General features: G+C 41.3%; 1 protein-coding gene across 4 annotated transcripts in view; it reads right to left on the bottom strand.

Moving 5' to 3' along the window:
• Positions 1–18,636, bottom strand: part of amotl1 (angiomotin like 1) — a 111,973-nt gene that overhangs the window by 54,432 nt on the left and 38,905 nt on the right. For all 4 annotated transcript variants that reach the window (XM_055637306.1, XM_055637307.1, XM_055637310.1 and 1 more), the window contains 3 exons: positions 11,062–11,208; positions 8,351–9,278; positions 1,361–1,634 (listed from right to left, as the gene is read on the bottom strand). In XM_055637306.1, the coding sequence (XP_055493281.1) occupies positions 1,361–1,634; positions 8,351–9,278; positions 11,062–11,208 (1,349 nt within the window). The remainder of the gene's footprint in view (positions 1–1,360; positions 1,635–8,350; positions 9,279–11,061; positions 11,209–18,636) is intronic.

Below are 18,636 nucleotides of genomic sequence, written 5' to 3'. Positions count from 1 at the left end.
TGCAGCATTTCAATTGGACTCAGACTGCAAAACAGAAGCTTCAAGTTAGGTGTTCAACATGTGAGGAGGAGCACGTGCAGATGGGAACATGATGGCATGAAGCAAATAAATAAAAGCCCTGGCTTAAGATCAGCTCAGAAACGTTGGATATCATCCAGGTCAATTCATGGATCCATTTGAGAAGTGTGATGGTAAATTTGGAGGACTTTACAAGTAATAAGAACGCAGTACATTTTGAATACTTAAAAAGATCGACAATCTACCTTTCAAAGGTGAATAACAAGCAAATCACTCTGCAGAGTCATACTACATGGAAACAGGCCCTTCAGCCCAACCTGCACACAACGATCAACAGGTCCCATCTACACTCATCCCACCTGCCTGCGTTTGGCCCATATCCCTCTAAACCTATCCTAGGCAAGTACTTGTTCAAATATTTCTTATGGGCCTGTCCCACTGTACGAGCTAATTCAAGAGCTCTCCCGAGTTTAAATAAAAATCAAACTTGTGGTAAGCACGTAGAATGTAGGTAGCGGGTACGTCGGAGCTCAGGACGTCTCTTAGCGGCTCGTAACGCTAACGGCAGGTACTCGGGAAACGCGGTAAGCTCGTGAAGACTCGTGAAGATTTTTCAACATGTTGAAAAATGTCCACGAGAGCCCCGAGTACCTACAAGCGGCTATTACCGTAATTCTCCGAGTTCGAATCGGGGGAAACTTGGGAGAACTCTTGAATTACCACGTACAGTGGGACAGCCCCTTAAAACGTTGAGATAGTACCTGCTAAACGTTGCAATAGTGCCTGCACATCCCAGTTCAGCTGGAGGTCCATGTCAGAACCTTTTTTATTTATGCTATTTAGCCCCTATGCTTAATAACAGCATGAATGTATTTATCATAGTGATGAAATGGACTGGATATGCTGAGGAAGTGCCTACCAGCCCTGAAGTAACACTGGATTGAATAGTGGAATAGAATCATCAACTGTGACTGAAAACTTGAGTACAATCCGACAAGGTTCCGTTACACTTGGCCTATTGAGTAGGATTCAACATCAGGGTCATGTTCATAATATTCTGAAATGATTTTATTTATTCTTGCAATAAAAAGTTAAGAAAAAACATTTGCTAAAATCGTAATGTCTTTAGGTTTTAGTTTTCTCGTTACACAGCTTTCATTTATATTGGCTATATTTTCTGTTCCTTCAGTCTAATTAACGACTGCAGTAATGGTGCTGTTAGAAAATTGGTTATATAACAGAGTAAGTCATATGGCTAGCAACTACTGCAAATACCTTAACAATGAACTACCTTCGGAACTTGGCTTGCCTTCAATCTTAACGAACAAAAGAACCACAGTACCTTTTGTAGCTTTACAGTCTTTTCACAGAAACCATCCAGTTCTTGGCACAGGGCACGGTTTTTTTCCGATAACATCTCCACCATCTGCTGTGCACGTGCCACAATTGAAACCGCGTCAACTGAAAGTTGCTGGTTTGACACAGATGCTGGCTGGGGCTGGGGAGACGCAGGCGGTATTATTGCCAGTTGCAACTGATTCCTTTCCAAGGTGCTCTGGGAAGACATGGGACTGTGCTGCTGCAATGGTTGTGGTTGACAAAACACCTGGCATTGCCTGGAAAAACAAAGCAACCACATTGACAATGATATCGTTTATGCGTATAAAGCAGAGCAAGTTTTATGCATCTTGCTGCAACATCTGGATGGCTAGGAATACATAGCTAAGAACTAATCTCTTGTATTTCCTTCTTGAATCGTTCCACCATTCTTCACTTACAATGCTTCAAATCTCCTCCTTTGCCCTCGCTTTGGTTCACCAGACCCAATATATCCTGGTGACCTGGTATCATACAAATATAGAAGATAGGAGGAGAAGGTCATTCAGCCCTTTGAGCCCAGCATTCAATATGATTTCATAGCTGATCATCCAAAATCAGTACCCCGTTTCTGCTTTCTCCCCATATCCCTTGATTCCGTTAGCCCCAAGGGCTAAATCTAACTCTCTATTGAAAACGTCCAGTGAATCGGCCTCCACTGCTTTCTGTGGCAGAGAATTCCACAGATTCACAATTCTCTGGGTGAAAAGGGTTTTTCCTCATCTCAGTCCTAAATGGCCTACCCCTTATTCTCAAACTGTGCCCCCTGGTTCTGGACTCCCCCAACATGGGGATCATTTTTCTTGCCTGTCCAATCCCTTAAGAATTTTATATGTTTCTATAAGATCCTCTCTCATCCTTCTAAACTCCAGCGAATACGAGCCCAGTCGCCCATTCTTTCATCATATGTCAGTCCCGCCATACCAGGAATTAACCTGGTGAACCTATGCTACACTCCCTCTATAGCAAGAATGCCCTTCCTCAAATTAGGAGACTAAAACTGCACACAATACTTCAGGTGTGGTCTCACCAGGGCCCCTTACAACTGCAGTCGGATCTCTTGCTCCTAAACTCAAATCCTCTCACAATGAAGGCCAACATGCCATTAGCTTTCTTCACTGCCTGCTGTACCCATATGCTTACTATCAGTGACTATAAGCACACCCAAGCCTCGTTGCACCTCCCCTTTTGCTAATCTGACACCATTCAGATAATAATCTGCCTTCCTTTTCTTGCCAATAAGTGGATAACCTCACATTTATCCACATTATACTGCATCTGCCATGCATCTGCCCACTCACCCAACCTATCCAAGTTATCTTGCAGCCTTATAGCATCCTCTTCGCAGCTCACACTGCCACCCAGCTTTGTGCCATCCACAAATTTGGAGATGTTACATTAAATTCCCTTGTCTAAATCATTAATATGTATTGTAAATAACTGAGGTTCCAGCACTGAGCCTTGCGGCATCCCACAAGTCAATGCCTGTCATTCTGAAAAGGACCTATTAATTCCTACTCTTTGCTTCTTGTCTGCCAACCAGTTCTCTATCCATGTCAATACCCTAGCCCCAAAACCATGTGCTCTAATTTTGCTATTCTCTTGTGTGGGACCTTATCAAAGGTGTTTTGAAAGTCCAGATACACCACATCCACTGGCTCTCCCTTATCCATTCTACTTGTTACATCCTCAAAAAATTCCTGAAGATTAGACAAACATGATTTCCCCTTCATAAATCAATGTTGACTTTGCCCTATCCTGTCACTGCTTTCCAAAAGCGCTGCTATAACATTTTCAATAATCAACTCAAGCATCTTCCCCACTACCGATGTAAGGCTAACTGGTCATTAAATCCCCATTTTCTCTCTCCCTCCTTTCTTAAAAAGTGGAGTTACATTGGCTATCCTCCAGTCCACAGGAACTGATCCAGAGTCGAGAGAAGATTGGAAAATGATCACCAATGCATCCACGATCTCTAGGGCCACCTCCTTGAGTACTCTGGGATGCAGACCATCAGGCCCTGGGGATGTATCTGCCTTCAGTTTACCGTACACCATTTTCTGACTAATGTGGATTCCCTTCAGTTCCTCCCTCCCACTAGAATCCCGGTCCACTAGTATTTCTGGGAGATTGGATAAGTCTCCACTAAGAAAGATACAAAGTACTTGTTTAACTGGTCTGCCATTTCTTTGATTTCCATTATAAATTCATCTGTTTCTGACTGTAAGGGACCCACATTTGTCTTCACCAATCTTTTCCTCTTCACATATCTAAAGAAGCTTTTACAGTCAGTTTTTATATTCCCCGCTAGCTTTCTTTCATGCTCTATTTTCCCCTCTTAATTAACCCCTTTGGCCTCCTCTGATGAATTCTAAATTTCTCCAACCCGTCCAGTTTGCTGTTTCCTTTGGCCAATTTATATGCCTCTCCCTTGCATTTTAAACTATCCTTAATTTCCCTTGTTAGCCACGGTTGAGCTGCCTTCCCCGTTTTATTTTTCCGCCAGACAGGGATGAACAATTTTTGTCGCTCATCCACGCGATCCTTAAATCTTTGCTATTGCATCTCCACCATCAAACCTTTATGTACCATTTGCCCGTCTATCCTAGCCAATTCCCGTCTCATATCAAATTTTAAGTTATGTATGATCGAGTTCATTTGGCAAATATCCTTAACGTAATTGTCAAGACTTAAATTATACTTGGGTTAGTTATGACTACAAAATCCAGAGTCCACAGCAGAACATTGTATTTACAGGTACTATATTGTGAGCGAGTACCTAGGTCTGCATGGTGGCGCAGCGGTAACGTTGCTGCCTTACAGCGCCAGAGTCCAGAGTTTGATCCTGACTATGGGTGCCATCTGTACAAAGCTTTGCACGTGCTTCCTGTGACTACATGGGTTTTCTCTGGATGCTCTGGTTTCCTCCCACGTGCAGGCTCGTAGGTTAATTTGCATCTGTCTGGTGTGTCTAGAAATAGTGTAGAGGTGATTGCTGGCCGGCATGGACTCAGTGGGCCAAAAGGCCTGTTTCCACATTGTAACTTTAATCTAAACATTAGGTCCAGTTTGCTGGATCTGCCTCACCTCAATCAGTGTAGGGACTACAATGTCCCCTGCAATATAACAGGATTGTTAGTTGTTAAAAAAATTAAATAATTTTACCCACTATTCCTATTACAATTGCTTAATCTTTCACCCACTCCTTTCTCCACTCAAAACTTAGTTTGCCACCTCTGGTCATTGTATAGCTATTCATAAAGACTCACTGTGGCAAACCCAGTGCAGGTCATCACAACGCTCTTTTCAAAATCTCTTGTCATTTGTAAATACGACTACTAAATTAAACTTTTGAAATATCAGGTCTGCCAGCACTTCAATTGGAACTTACAGCTATTTTTAATAAATGATGAATCAATATTTCATGTGGCTTCTGGAACTTTATTCCATAGATCAATATACTCCCCATTCATTTCATTTCTCAATCTGTATTTTTCACTGGTTTAGAAACATAGAAACATAGAAATTAGGTGCAGGAGTAGGCCATTCGGCCCTTCGAGCCTGCACCGCCATTCAATATGATCATGGCTGATCATCCAACTCAGTATCCTGTACCTGCCTTCTCTCCATACCCCCTGATCCCCTTAGCCAGAAGGGCCACATCTAACTCTCTCTTAAATATAGCCAATGAACTGGCCTCAACTACCCTCTGTGGCAGAGAGTTCCAGAGATTCACCAGTTTAGGCTTTAATTCCACCCCCCACCCCTTACTAATATCTTGCAACATAGAAAATGGAGGAAAAAAAGAATGTTTCAATACAGATGATTACTTAAATAGGTTCTTTGTGTTTTAAAAAAATGTAGTTAATGTAATTTTCATGCAATCCAACCATCTGCTCCCTGTAAGCTAAATAATTCTTGTGGTTAATGACCAATTAACATCAAATTCACCTCTTCCTTTCCTTTTCCACATTTCCTTTGTTTTTCAATGTACATTGCTCTTTCTTAAATCTAATTAGGTAACTTATTTAAAATTCAGACGTAATCCAAATCTCCGGAGAGGCTTTTAAAAAAAGTCACCACAAAGCCAAAATAATTCAGTGCAATCTTTTTTTCTCCATTTCTTGAGGGAGTTATCTAGAACATTGATTAGACTTTGCTGTAGAACTAGTGAACAATCGGATTGTTTGTACTTACACAAAGGAATGAGGTCTGGAGAACAGAATATTTTCTGTTTCTTTAGGATAGTGTTTGGAATGGTTAGCCCAACAAATCAGATTATTATGTTTGCAACACATTAGTCCCAGTATTAGTCCCAGTATTTTGACTTGCTACTGTAGTTCACTCCATATTCTGGAAAATTCCACAGCAAAAATGATGCAACTATTGGCCAAACAGGGTTGTTTTTGTAATATAAACACTGTGGACAATGTTCACTAATATTTTATTAATGAAGAGCGTACTACCGATATTAATTTAATCTATATAAACTATCTTTGAACATTGACATCCTGTGTTTTTAAGCCATCTCTTAAATTATTATCAAAGTACCTGTAGTACCTTATTTACAAAATAGTACTTTTAACGTTTGCTGATACCTCTTTTTGAGGATGAAATTTGTACTGTAATCTCTGTGCACAAGTATTTGAGCAGAAAAGCATAATATGGGACAATCAAAGCAGTGTATTCCAACAGTCTTGCCACAGTTATGCAACAGTTAATGCCAAGAGGCATAAATACCTAGATATAAGCAGGCCATTTCTGAGTACAGAATAAACATGGCTTACACAAGGCTTACAAAAGAGCTGATATGATTAGGGATTGCTTTACTGTAGAATTTCCAAAATATCTAACCAAGAGTATGACTGGATGGTATAGAATTTTGTTACATAAAAGACAGGGTGGAATTTAATTGGCAACGGTTGACGAAATATTGGGGCACAGCTCCCATTGAAAAGTTCAAGATGTGTGGAACCACCATTTTTCAAGTACTGAACTGAATGGAAACCTAGGACTTCCGAGCACAATCTTCCATTAAAGTCAAGTCTCAATCTGGGCTTTGCAGATGGGACTCCTCATCAATAGCTATGCAACATGTAGACTTCCACAGAATCCCCAGCTCTGATATTTGAAAGACCACAAACATCGCCTGAGACAGCTCGTACTGTAAGTCTGACAAGTACAGTGGCCCCATTCAAACTGACTTCCCTCCACCTCCTAATGAAAGCCAGCCTCACAGATGGAGGTGCCTTCTTGGCTTAATGCAAACCCCCTCCCCCAGCTTGATCCTAGACATGTGACTGGTGAGCTCTGGTCAAAGACCTATACCAGCTGACTCAGCGTGTTGTAAAGCAACTTCATTAACTTCCAAAACACACTCCAAAAACAGAAAATGTTACATCTAAAGGGCCTGTCCCACTTATGTGTCCTTGGCATGCAAATTACGCGACCTCGTGGTTGCGTTGAGGCGCACGGGCATCGTGTGGCCATGCGGGGCCGGTCCCACTGAGAAGCGCGGAGGGGTATGTAGTTGTGCACGACATCGCGCGGGGCTCTAAAATTTTTGTAGCGAACGAAATCTTCGCGCGCCAACGGCCTGTCGCGTAACTGACGGCCAAAGTGGGACAGGCCCAAGACCCTGGCGCGATGCAACGTCTCACCTCCAACAGCAGCAGAAGCAGGCAAACGATCGCCGAGCTCGGCCTGGGGTTCACGACCATTGCGGTCCGGATCCGCCCCCACTCCTACTCCCATAGCGGGGCCAAGAAAATTGAAGATAGGCACAAAATGCTGGAGTAACTCAGCGGGACCGGTAGCATCTCTGGAGAGGAGGAATGGATGATGTTTCGGGTCAAGACCCTTCTTTCAGACTGAAGAAGAGTCTCGACACGAAACATCATCCATTCCATCTCTGCAGAGATGCTGCCAGTCCCGCTGAGTTACTACAGCATTTTGTGTCCATCTTCAAATGACGTCACCCGCTCCAGACGGCTGTGCGCATGCATGAAATCACGCGCGACCTTCGCGGGACCGTTGCGCCTCATCGCGACCATGAGGTCGCGTAATTAGCATGCCAAGGACACGCAAGTGGGACAGGGGCTTAAGTCACTGGCATTTAATACCTAGCATGCTAACTAACGAAACTGTAACGAGTACAAAATGAGATAAATGACAAAATGAGATAAATTGAATAATGTCGCAATCCTAGCAATGCCTTGAGTTGGAGTGAAGGCAATGCAGGCTGAAGCAGTGGCATAGCAGTCCTGCAGATTCCTTTTGATCCAAGTCACATTCCACAGCCTTTAATATCGTATGCAGGTATAATGATATAATTCAAAATGCCTCTTTTATAAAAGACAGAAATGTGAAATGTATAAATGAATGCTGGCAATTTTTTAAATGAATCAATATTCTTACGAGGTACAGAGTGAGGAGGGCCATCAAAGAGTGAGGAAGGTCATCAGAGAGGGAGCGAGGGAACCATCGAGAGCAAGGAGAGTGGTCGGTGACCAAGGATGGTCGCTGAGAATGAAGGGGAACCCAGTGGTGGGAGGCCACTGAGCACGATGGGGGGGCTACTGCCACGTGCGGTGGCTGGCAATCGATAGGACTGCTCGGTGAACTTTTGTAGCTTTGTGGGCGCAAAAACGTGGCGACACTTGTGTACTGCCTCGGTGAGGCTCGCTACATGATTTAATCCAGTTGTATGCAAAACAAAGCATTTCACTGTACCTAGTTACAAGTGACAACAAGGTATCATTGGGTCATAAAGTTTCCAATGTGTGCCAGATTAGGTTAAAAGCCTTATTAAAATCCATTAGAAATCCTATAGGGAAGTAGAATAGAAACAGAATTCCCATAATAAACACCCAGCATTAAGAATCTAATATTACTATTTCACAACTTCTAATTAGCTTGTATTTTTGTTAAAAAGAGTACATATAGCTATTTTTACCTTGCCGGTCCATATTCTGGTGGTGACTGGTATCTTAGGATGGTTGCTTCTTGTCTAATTGCAAGAGTACCAGAATATTGTTTAGGCAACTCATGAAGAATTCCCGAGGATGTATCACTGTAAAAGTGCCCCAGCTCGTGAGGCTGATTAAGTGTTGGAAACATTTGCCTGGCTTTGAAAGGGTATTCTGGGGGAGGGCCTCTAAAGTCTATTCCTGTGGTGGGGGTCTGTGGAGATGGCTGACCCCCATTCTTGAAGGTTTTGTTGGACTGTTGGGAAGTGATCTTGTTGTTTGAGGCGGCAGGATGGGACTTTACCCCACTCCTTTCCAAAGAAAGCTGCATTAGCCGCTCACTAAGTGAGCGAACGTGACCTTGCTTAAGTTCTTTCAGTGCTTCATCTTTGTGCACCTGCCCAGAGCTTACTCGGTTAACTGTCGGTCTCCCCTCAGTTCTGGTTTTCTGACTGGCAACTCCAGCTACGTATATACCAGGAGCAACAGTTGCCTGTTGTTGCCCTCTGAAGAACTGAGACAGTGCTTTGGCTTCCTCGTAGGTTGGTAACTCATCGACATTCTGCTGTGCTAGAGCAAGCCGTGCCTGCTTCTCCATCACGCTATTGTCCACCTGATGCTCTTGCCCTTGAGGTTCTTGGCGTGCTGACTGGTGGACCATTTGTGGATCTTCCTGCACAAGGTTTTCTGTAGAAGAGTGCGCGCTCCCAATGTCGTTGGATGGTCCTGCACTCCCTGCGGCTTGCTGCTGTATTGCCAGTAAGTTCATGTTCTCATTTGGATTCCCATACCTTAAATGCTCCCGAATTAAACGCTGCAACACATTTCCCGTTGCTACTTCCTCTGAACCTCGCATTTCAAATGTTGGAGTCCCGATGATGTCCTGTGGTGGATGGTTGAAAAGTAGCTCTTTATCTAGAAAAAAAGTCAAAATGTAAGTATTGATAACTTAACATATAGATGGACATAAAGTGCTAGAGTAACTCAGTGGGTCAGGAGTAAAAGGATAGGTGAGGTTTTGGGTCTCTTCTACAGACCGATTGTCACCCATATAATTTCTCCAGAGATTCTACCTGACCCACTGAGTTACTCCAGCACTTTGAGTCTGTCTTTGGTATAAACCATCATCTGCAATTTTTTTGTTTTTACTTAACATATAGACATTGGCATTATTTGAATAGGAGTACAAAACATCTTACCGTCCAACATAGGATTACTAAATATTGTAGTATATTGGAATAATTACAATAATACTATTTAATTATAAAAAGTTGCATATGTCAGACTTAAATTTACAGCAGCACTTTCAAACAAGTTAGCAAGATGAGAATGTAAATGCTAATGTAGAATCTTGAGGATAAATTCTAGACAGGTTCATAATTTGCACTGTAATATGTCCTTCACCCGAAATGTTAAACCAATACTCTTTCTGCCCATGACACTATTTGAAAATGAAAAATGGATGTGATCACACCAACATTTATTCTTAATTTGTTATTGTGCCAAAAACAGATAACCTGGTTACTTACGTTTCTATGACTTTGTCATACACCCTTGGGCCAATGTGTTTACATATATTCCAGTAGGAAGTTACCTTAAGATATTAAGATTCCGGGGCTAACATTGTGCATTTATATTGTAACTCTAATATGGCAAAATATCCTGGTGGAGGGAGGAGGATGGAGACATTCGGTTAACTGCATATATCTGCCAGACATAGCTTCCTGCAGTGGGGTGATTTAACTTGTACAAGGCATCAGTATAGTTGAAAAATGTCAAAGATTTAAAGGACTAGAAGAGGATGCAGGAGTAGAACGACTGGAGGCCATAGCAGGACTTAACATTGAGGTGCCCTTGGAGATTGTAGTCAGGAAAATGTGAAGACATTTGGACAGGTACATGGATAGGAAAGGATTAGATGTGTATGGGCCAAACGCGGGCAGGTGGGACAGCCTAGGTGGGGCATCTTGGTCGGCAGGGCTTGAACTGATAGGCTTGTTTCCATGCCGTATAACTTTATCACAAAGGCTCGAAGGGCCGAATGGCCTACTCCTGCACCTATTTTCTATGCTTCTATGAAGTGCACTTCAAAAATACTTCAATGTCGGTGCAATGTCCTGAACATTGACAAAAGTAGACCTGTTAATGCCTAGTGATTTATTTGGAATATCCAGTTTGTTATCACGTGGAAAACTGAGGAATAAATTCAGATAAGAAAACTGAGGTTTCTGTTAAATATTAAAAAATGAAAAGGTAGAAATACAGTAGAAATTTACAGTTTTGAAAATTTACATGTTTATTCTCACACAGATAGACAGAAAATGCTGGAGTAACTCAGCGGGACAGGCAGCGTCTCTGGAGAGAAGGAATGGGTGATGTTTCGGGTCGAAATGTCACCTATTCCTTCTCTCCAGAGATGTTGCCTGTACTGCTGAGTTACTCCAGCATTTTGTGTCAATCTTTGGTCGAAACCTGCATCTGCAGTTCCTTACTGCACATTTATTCTCTCAATTTATCTTAATGTGAGAGTTTAAAAAAACAATCACTGCCCCTGCAATTATAATTTGAGTTTCAGCTTCAAGCATGGACAGAAGCACTCTTGGATAGAAATACCTTTTCCAGATCGCTCTCTGATAGCAAGCACAATTTAATTTTAGTTTAACTCTTGCTAGCAGGGAAGATTTAAAAAGAAGGGTACCTTCTTCAGTTGCATCAGTTTCTTCTGTGTTTAATGGAAAATGCTCATGACACAGTTCAATCTCACCATAGGACCCCCGTTCATAGAGATATCCCCTTTGCTCTAATAGGCAAAACGGAGGACCAGGGTAATATACATCAAGGGAATCTGAAAATTAGGAAAAACACATCAATTACCACTTTTATTCTACATATCCAGGAGCAACTATAATGTAGCAAAACTGTCTTGCATCTAACGTGCATCCATTCATCCACAGATACCGCACATCAAAGTATCACACTTAGATGCAGCAGTAAACAAAGAAAAGTGAAAAGAGTGTTTAATTGCCCCATTTATCAACAACGGAACAGTGAAATTCTGACTTGCTGCATCTTACCAGGCTAGTAAACATAACACGCATAATAAAATAATCAAAAATAGATTGATAACAATAATACTAGCTAACCATAATAATGCAAAAACCAAAGTCTGCAGAAGATCATAGTTAGTCCCCAGAAGATCATAGTTACTGAAGTAGTGTTGTAGTGTTCAATGGTTAATGGGAAGAAGCTGTTCTTGAACCTGATAGTCATGGATTTCTGACTGCTGTACCTTCTTCCTGATGGTGATAGCTAAATGAGAGTGTGACCAAGGTAGTGTGGGTCTTTGATGATATTGGCTGCCTTTCTCCCATGGATCCCTCCAATGGTGGGGAGATTACTACATTGCAACGCATCAGCTCCATAGACAAAGTCCAATGCCCACAATGGGATAGGGGTGAATCAGAGTGTATATTAGTTTAGGGAAGGACAGTTCAGAAGCGTTATAACAGAGGGGAAAGAGCTGTTCCTGAGTTTGGTGGTGCGAACTTTCTCTTCTGTACATTCTAGCTGGATGATAGCATGGAGGAGGAGGAATGACTGGTGTGGGACGTCTGATTATGTTGGCTGTTTTTCCAAGACAGCAAAGTGTAGATGGAGTCAATGGTGGGAGGTCTGGTCTGTGTGATGCAATAATACATCTAGCCTGCAACAAAATGCTGGGTAATCTGGGGACCTCATCGAAAATATTATACTTTGATATTTTGCTATGACAAGAAAACAAAGAATATAATTTAACTTTAAGTTTAAGAAGGAACTGCAGATGCTGGAAAATCGAAGGTAGACAAAAATGCTGGAGAAACTCAGCAGGTGCAGCAGCATCTATGGAGCGAAGGAAATAGGCAAGGTTTCGGGCCGAAACCCTGTCTGAAGAAAGGTTTCGATCAGAAACTTTGCCTAATTTATTTTAATTAGAATTTTATCATTTTTATTTGCCGTGTCTTTCCTGTATTTTAAAACCAGTCTAGGGCCAAATCTCAATGTTCCTTGAATTATATTTTTATTTCCTATTCTCGTCCAGGTTCCAACCGCATGGACATAACCCATTAAATAGGTTTCTGAATAATCTCTAAATTCCTGCTCATTGTACACAGTTTAAAACATTTTTTTTGACCGAGTTAGTTTTTGAAAGTGCGTCTTCATAGATTGTAAACAACAGGCAAGTTCCCAGTTTTATTCAGTAAGTGATCAATACCTCACATTCTATTGTCTATTGTCCTAGATAGAAGTTTGGGATGTGCTTTTCACTCCAGTTGTATCAACAAAATTAGACGTAAAGAGATGTATAGCAAGATGTTGGTTTAAACCAAAGATAGACACAAAAAGCTGGAGTAACTCGATGAGTCAAGCAGCATTTCTGAAGAAATGGAATAGGTGACATTTTGGGTCGAGACCCTTTTTCAGACTGTGAATCAGGGGAGACTCCCCCCCGAAACATCACCTATTCCTTTTCTCCAGAGATGCAGTCTGACCCATTGAGTTACTCCAGCTTTTTCTGTGTATCTTCGGTTTACTTGCACAGTTAGTTCCTACCTGCACAGAGAAGTATAGCATGCAGCTGAATGTCCCATCTTATTTGGCAATAATGACCAGAAATAAAATTCTCCCCTATATTAAAACATGCTTTGCCGAGAAATAAAGTATGTTCAGTCAAGTCTGAACTGTTGCCCAGGGTACTCGTTGCTGTGAAATAAAGCAGTTTTAATACTTCACACTTGCCAGTGTTTAGCCACATGTATTTTTGCTCCTCCAGAAAAAAGACACAGGGAAGCAAATCTGGACACATATAAAGGACCATTTATCCTGTTTCAATCATAATATTACCAATGCTGTGGCTGGCTGCTCCACTGTGGTGCTGTAGATTGGATAGTTCGGACGATGCTCAAATCTCTTATTACAGAACTAATAATGCTCCATGAGAAAATATCCAACTCAAGACCTTTAAATTACTCTTAATACTTAAATTACTTAAATAAAAAGTATTACTCTTAATACTTAAATTACTTCCCCTCCCACTCCGTCTCCGACCTCTGTCCTGGGTCTCCTCCATGGCCACAGAGAGCAGCACCGGAAATTGGAGGAACAGCACCTCATATTCCGTTTGGGGAGTCTGCATCCTGGGGGCATGAACATCGAATTCTCCCAATTTTGTTAGTCCTTGCTGTCTCCTCCCCTTCCTCAGTCCCCCTGCTGTCTCCTCCCATCCCCCAACCTTCGGGCTCCTCCTCCTTTTTCCTTTCTTGTCCCCGCCCACCCCCGCCCCCGATCAGTCTGAAGAAGGGTTTCGGCCCGAAACGTTGCCTATTTCCTTCGCTCCATAGATGCTGCTGCACCCGCTGAGTTTCTCCAGCTTTTTTGTGTAACCTTTAAATTACTGGTAGCCACCTGGGATGCCAAACTACATTGTAAAGAGAATTCAAAAATGCTTAAAGTTTTAAAGTGAAAATAAGAACAGCAATGTCAATATTTACAAAACTGTTGAAATCAAAATTATCGCTGCCATCAAGAGTAGTACGGGTCAGAGAGCAAGTAATCTAGACAAATTTTCAATTATAATAGGAGAGTTTAATGTAGAACGAACCGTTAAGTGCAGAAAGTTCTTGGGAATGGTGGCAAGAATAAAGGGCAGGAAAATCAAAGAAGAATTCAGGAAAAGAGAAATAACCAAATGAATAAAACCGCCTTTGAATTGGATAACTGCTCTTCAAGATTTCTATATCTTCCACACCTTGTGCACTGACCAGTCATAGGTTCCAGTGATTATTTGATAAGGTTTGAGGTTATCTATTTTATTAAATCAAAATCAGGATGTTAGAATTATTAACCAGGGATAAGTGGAGGGAGCTTGACTTCCAGGCCTGGTGTAATATGGAACACCAGGATCAGGAATGTGGGTTAGGGTTTGGGGCCGGAGATGGTGTCAGTAACTTGGGAAATTGAACTGATATCTCTGTTGCTTGCTGCTTCAATAGTGGTCACGATGGTCTCTCACCATCCAGCTGCCACAAGTCTAAAGATCAGTTGAGGTCCTCCTGTAAGGTTGACATGTCAAAAGCAGCTGAGCATGCCTTGTAGGCTGAAACATAGAAACTAAAGCTTTCATTGAAGTGGTTATATCTATGGCGGAATTGAATGCTACCTGTTAGTGTCATTGGCTGTATCCCAGAAGGTATCTATGGTTTTTGCTATCCACAGTAAGTCCACATCCCAAAACCATGCAGATGGCTTCAGTCTACTTCACATCGGTTTATTCTTTGAGCTCATACTTTAATGTTTGAAATATGCAAACTAAATCCTGATGACAGATAGAACAATCCTACGTGCTTATAAAAAAAGAGTTACAGACATACGAGAATGTCACAAGAAAATGAAAGTAGCCCGGACAGAAAACGCCTTTATACTTAGGGACAGCTTTCTGGGAATGTATTGGTTTACACATGCAGGGAAATTCCCAGAAGTGCCTGGATGGATCTTTTTTTTTAATAAACAAGATTGTATTCAACATAATGATTTGAATGTTTAAAAGGAATACAAGAAAATCAGTTAATAAAAACAGAAATAACTCAATTGAGGCCAAATTGTTTTGACCAGTGCTTTTCATGATACCTTGAAGTGAACAATTACAATTTCATTGCAATCTACAGTGAAAGTTGGGTTCTGATATTTGTCACTTTGACATAATGTTCAGATCTTCAGAATGGAACATTTTGAGGGGAAGTGAACCACACACGGCCTGGTTAATAAAAGTTGCAGCCCATTAGAGAAGCAAAGTGAAAAAAGCTGCAAATAAACAAGTCATTAAAACTTTTCACAGAGGTTAAAAGGGCTCCTCCCCCCCCCCCCCCCCCCCCCCCCAAATAGTACATCAAAGGGGAATAGAAGCATGTACTAATACAGTTTGAAGCATGGAATGGAGATTGGCTGTAGCATAAATACCAAACAAACCATTTTTGTGTGGTGGCCTAATTCTAGAAATCCAAGTACATGAAGCTGATATTTCAACAGGCCTCTGATGATTGTTCCATTGGTAGAACGTTCAGTGCAGGTTTCAAGGGCATATTTTCACAATAAATGTCAGGTTGGGGATAATTTGTAGGGGTAGTGGCCAGTCTAGTGAGAGATTCAGGTAAGCAACAAAACAATGATTTGGGCTTTGGGAGTTGTGAATTATAATGGGAATGAGCCTTGGGGAAGTGGCAATAGAATAAAGGCATGTGGGGTGACGGACTCTTTAGCATTCCTAATCCAGGCCTATGTTACTCAAACATACAGTAGTTGTAGCAGAAGTGACACACCATTGGTCTCCAGAAAACCTAGTCTAAGTTATCGTTCAATATTCCAATACGTCAAGGCAGGCAGAAAATGAGGATATATACTGCAATCAACTTAGAAAATCATCATGCTATAAAAGCGACTAGCTTCCACTAATCAATTTTCAGGAGTGATACAAGATGTTCTGGAAAAAGTCAGTAACCAGTTTCATCCCAGGAAATAAACAGTAATTACTACTTTCCAATAGTAAAAGGTTGTTGCTCTACTGTGCTACTTCTCATTCAAACAACCGCATTTTTTAAAGTGCCAACTTTAATGGCAACATATAAACAGATGTTCATTGTGGAACGGTGAGAATTAACTGATGCTGGATATTAATGTTTTTGTATGAACCGCTCACTCGTTTCCCATTCATTATACCATTCCCAATCACAGCCAGGATCTTCATGAAGAAGCAGTATATAGAGTGAGAGACTAGATATTTGGTTAAGGGAGCCATTTATTTATTTGTAACAAAGTACAATGCTCTCTGAAATGACCGTTTTCATTGTTGGGGAATAATAGGAACCTACTAATTCAAATATATAGAAACATAGAAAATAGGTGCAGGAGTAGGCCATTCGGCCCTTCGAGCCTGCACCGCCATTCAATATGATCATGGCTGATCAACCAACTCAGTATCCCGTACCTGCCTTCTCTCCATACCCCTGATCCCCTTAGCCACAAGGGCCACATCTAACTCCCTCTTAAATATATATCTATCTATATTACTAAATCTCTGTTCTTGACCGCTTTTGGCCATCTGTGCTGCGATTTCCGAGAGAACACCACCACCTACGGCCGTCATTTTTGGCCACCTTGCTCAGAGCCCCCCTCCGCTGCATGTGTGCCGAGGATTTTTCCCGTCAATGAAAAATGACAGAGATATTAATGTCTTTACAAAATTCCCCATTCTCTGTGCTGCCCCCGCTGGCGGCAGGGGGGAGGGACTATAAAACCAGGAAGTGGTGTGCCTCACTCACTCTTCAAGATGGAGGAAGGCAGAGGGTCACGTTTCTCTGAGCTGTGAATAACACTGAACATATGTCTACTCAAATGTGTGCCCTTAGTGGTTCTAAAACGCTTGCAAAAAGTGTCTATTGGTTCTAAAATGCTTGCAAAAAATGTCTATTGCTTCTAATGCTTGCAAAAAAATGACTATTGGTTCTAAAGCTTGCATAAAATGTCTATTGGTTCTAAAGCTGGCAAAAAAAATGACTATTGGTTCTAAAGCTTGCAAAAAATGTCTATTGGTTTTAAAGCTTGCAAAAAAATGTCTATTGGTTCTAAAGCTTGCACAAATGTCTATTGGTTCTAAAGCTTGCAAAAAATGTCTATTGCTTCTAAAGGTTGCAAAAAAAATGACTATTGGTTCTAAAATGTTTGCAAAAAGTGTCTCTTTTCATTCTATAATGCTTACAGAATGTGTCTTTTTTTGGTTCTAAAATGCTTGCCAAAAATTGTCTATTGGTTCTAAAATGCTTGCAAAAAAAGTCTATTGGTTCTAAAGCTTGCAAAAAAAATGACTATTGGTTCTAAAGCTTGCAAAAAAAGACTATTGGTTCTAAAGCTTGCAAAAAATGTCTATTGGTTCTAAAATGCTTGCAGATAGTATCTCTATTGCTTCTAAAGTGTGTGTGCGCATCGTCTGTCTGTGCGTGCGTATGTATGAGTTGCTGTGTCCATATAATGTCCATACTAGCCCTCTGGAAACCATTTCCTTCAGTGCACAACAACCTGAGTGACTGAGCTGCCCGGCCAGAGTGACTGAGCTGCCAGCCCAAGAATCCATTCAGCCCACAATGTCCATAATAGCCCTCTGGAAGCCAGTCCCTTTGATCCACAACACACATAATAGCGCTCCAGAACTGGCCAGCAATATTGGAATTGGTGGAGAGGTGGAATATTGCGTTGGGGGACCACTTAGAAAATAATTAAATTTATTAGCAAATAGCCTAAAGTACTGATATTGAGTATATTCCAAATAGCAAAATAGAATGCCATACCTGCTTTGTAATTCCCTGGTGTAACTGGTCTGTGCTAATGTTGATTCGACACAAGTCTCCTTCTATTCATCTAGCCAATACTGATGGTTACACTCCAGAAAGTACTTTGATTGGTGTAAAACACTTGGGATAGATAACCCTAGTCATAACAGGAGCCATATAATTTGAGATTATTTTAATCTAATAATATCATCGTAATATTTCTCTCATTTGTTTATAGATATACCTTCCCTAAATGCACTCAATTATTCAGCACAAATTCTCCTCCAAAATGAAAAGACAGTGAAAAATATCAGACTGCTGGTCCTATCACCATAGCCATCCACAGACTTCTAGCATGACACTTCATTCACTGGGGGTGTACAAAATAAGCGATTCGGGAAGAGAGCGTAATATTGTGTAACAGAATAAACTGTACTCATTTTGTACGGTGACCAATGCTTCCCTTTACTTCTGTCAGCAATTGTTGCAGACTTAAACCCAGAAAAAATCCTTTGCACCTATTAATTGTCTATTGACATCAACTTGAGAAATGCATCTATCCTCACACCTCTGTCAGAAACACAAATGCCAATTACTGATAAAGATTTGACACAACTCTGTGCAAATCACTTACAGAGAACATGGTCAACATCCCATGCATTTTATAAGGGCCCTACATGACCAGGAAGGACTGACCTTCCCTGCCTTTCAAAAAAAAACGCAAAGTAGTGGAATAACTCAGCGGGACATGCAGCATCTCTGGATGGGCCATGTTTCGGGTCGGGGCCCTCTTGAGACTTTGTGCCTATTGGCCCTCCAGTACTTTGTGCCTATTTTTTGTCAACACACATTTGCAGTTTATTGTGTCTACACTTTATTAATCCTATTCTACATAATTTTAACTCTTGACTGCTCAA

Source organism: Leucoraja erinacea, chromosome 6, assembly GCF_028641065.1.
Source record: "Leucoraja erinacea ecotype New England chromosome 6, Leri_hhj_1, whole genome shotgun sequence".
Lineage (NCBI taxonomy): Eukaryota > Metazoa > Chordata > Chondrichthyes > Rajiformes > Rajidae > Leucoraja > Leucoraja erinaceus.
The sequence above is the reverse complement of the archived record's forward strand: the minus strand, read 5'-3'. Positions and strand labels throughout refer to the sequence as shown.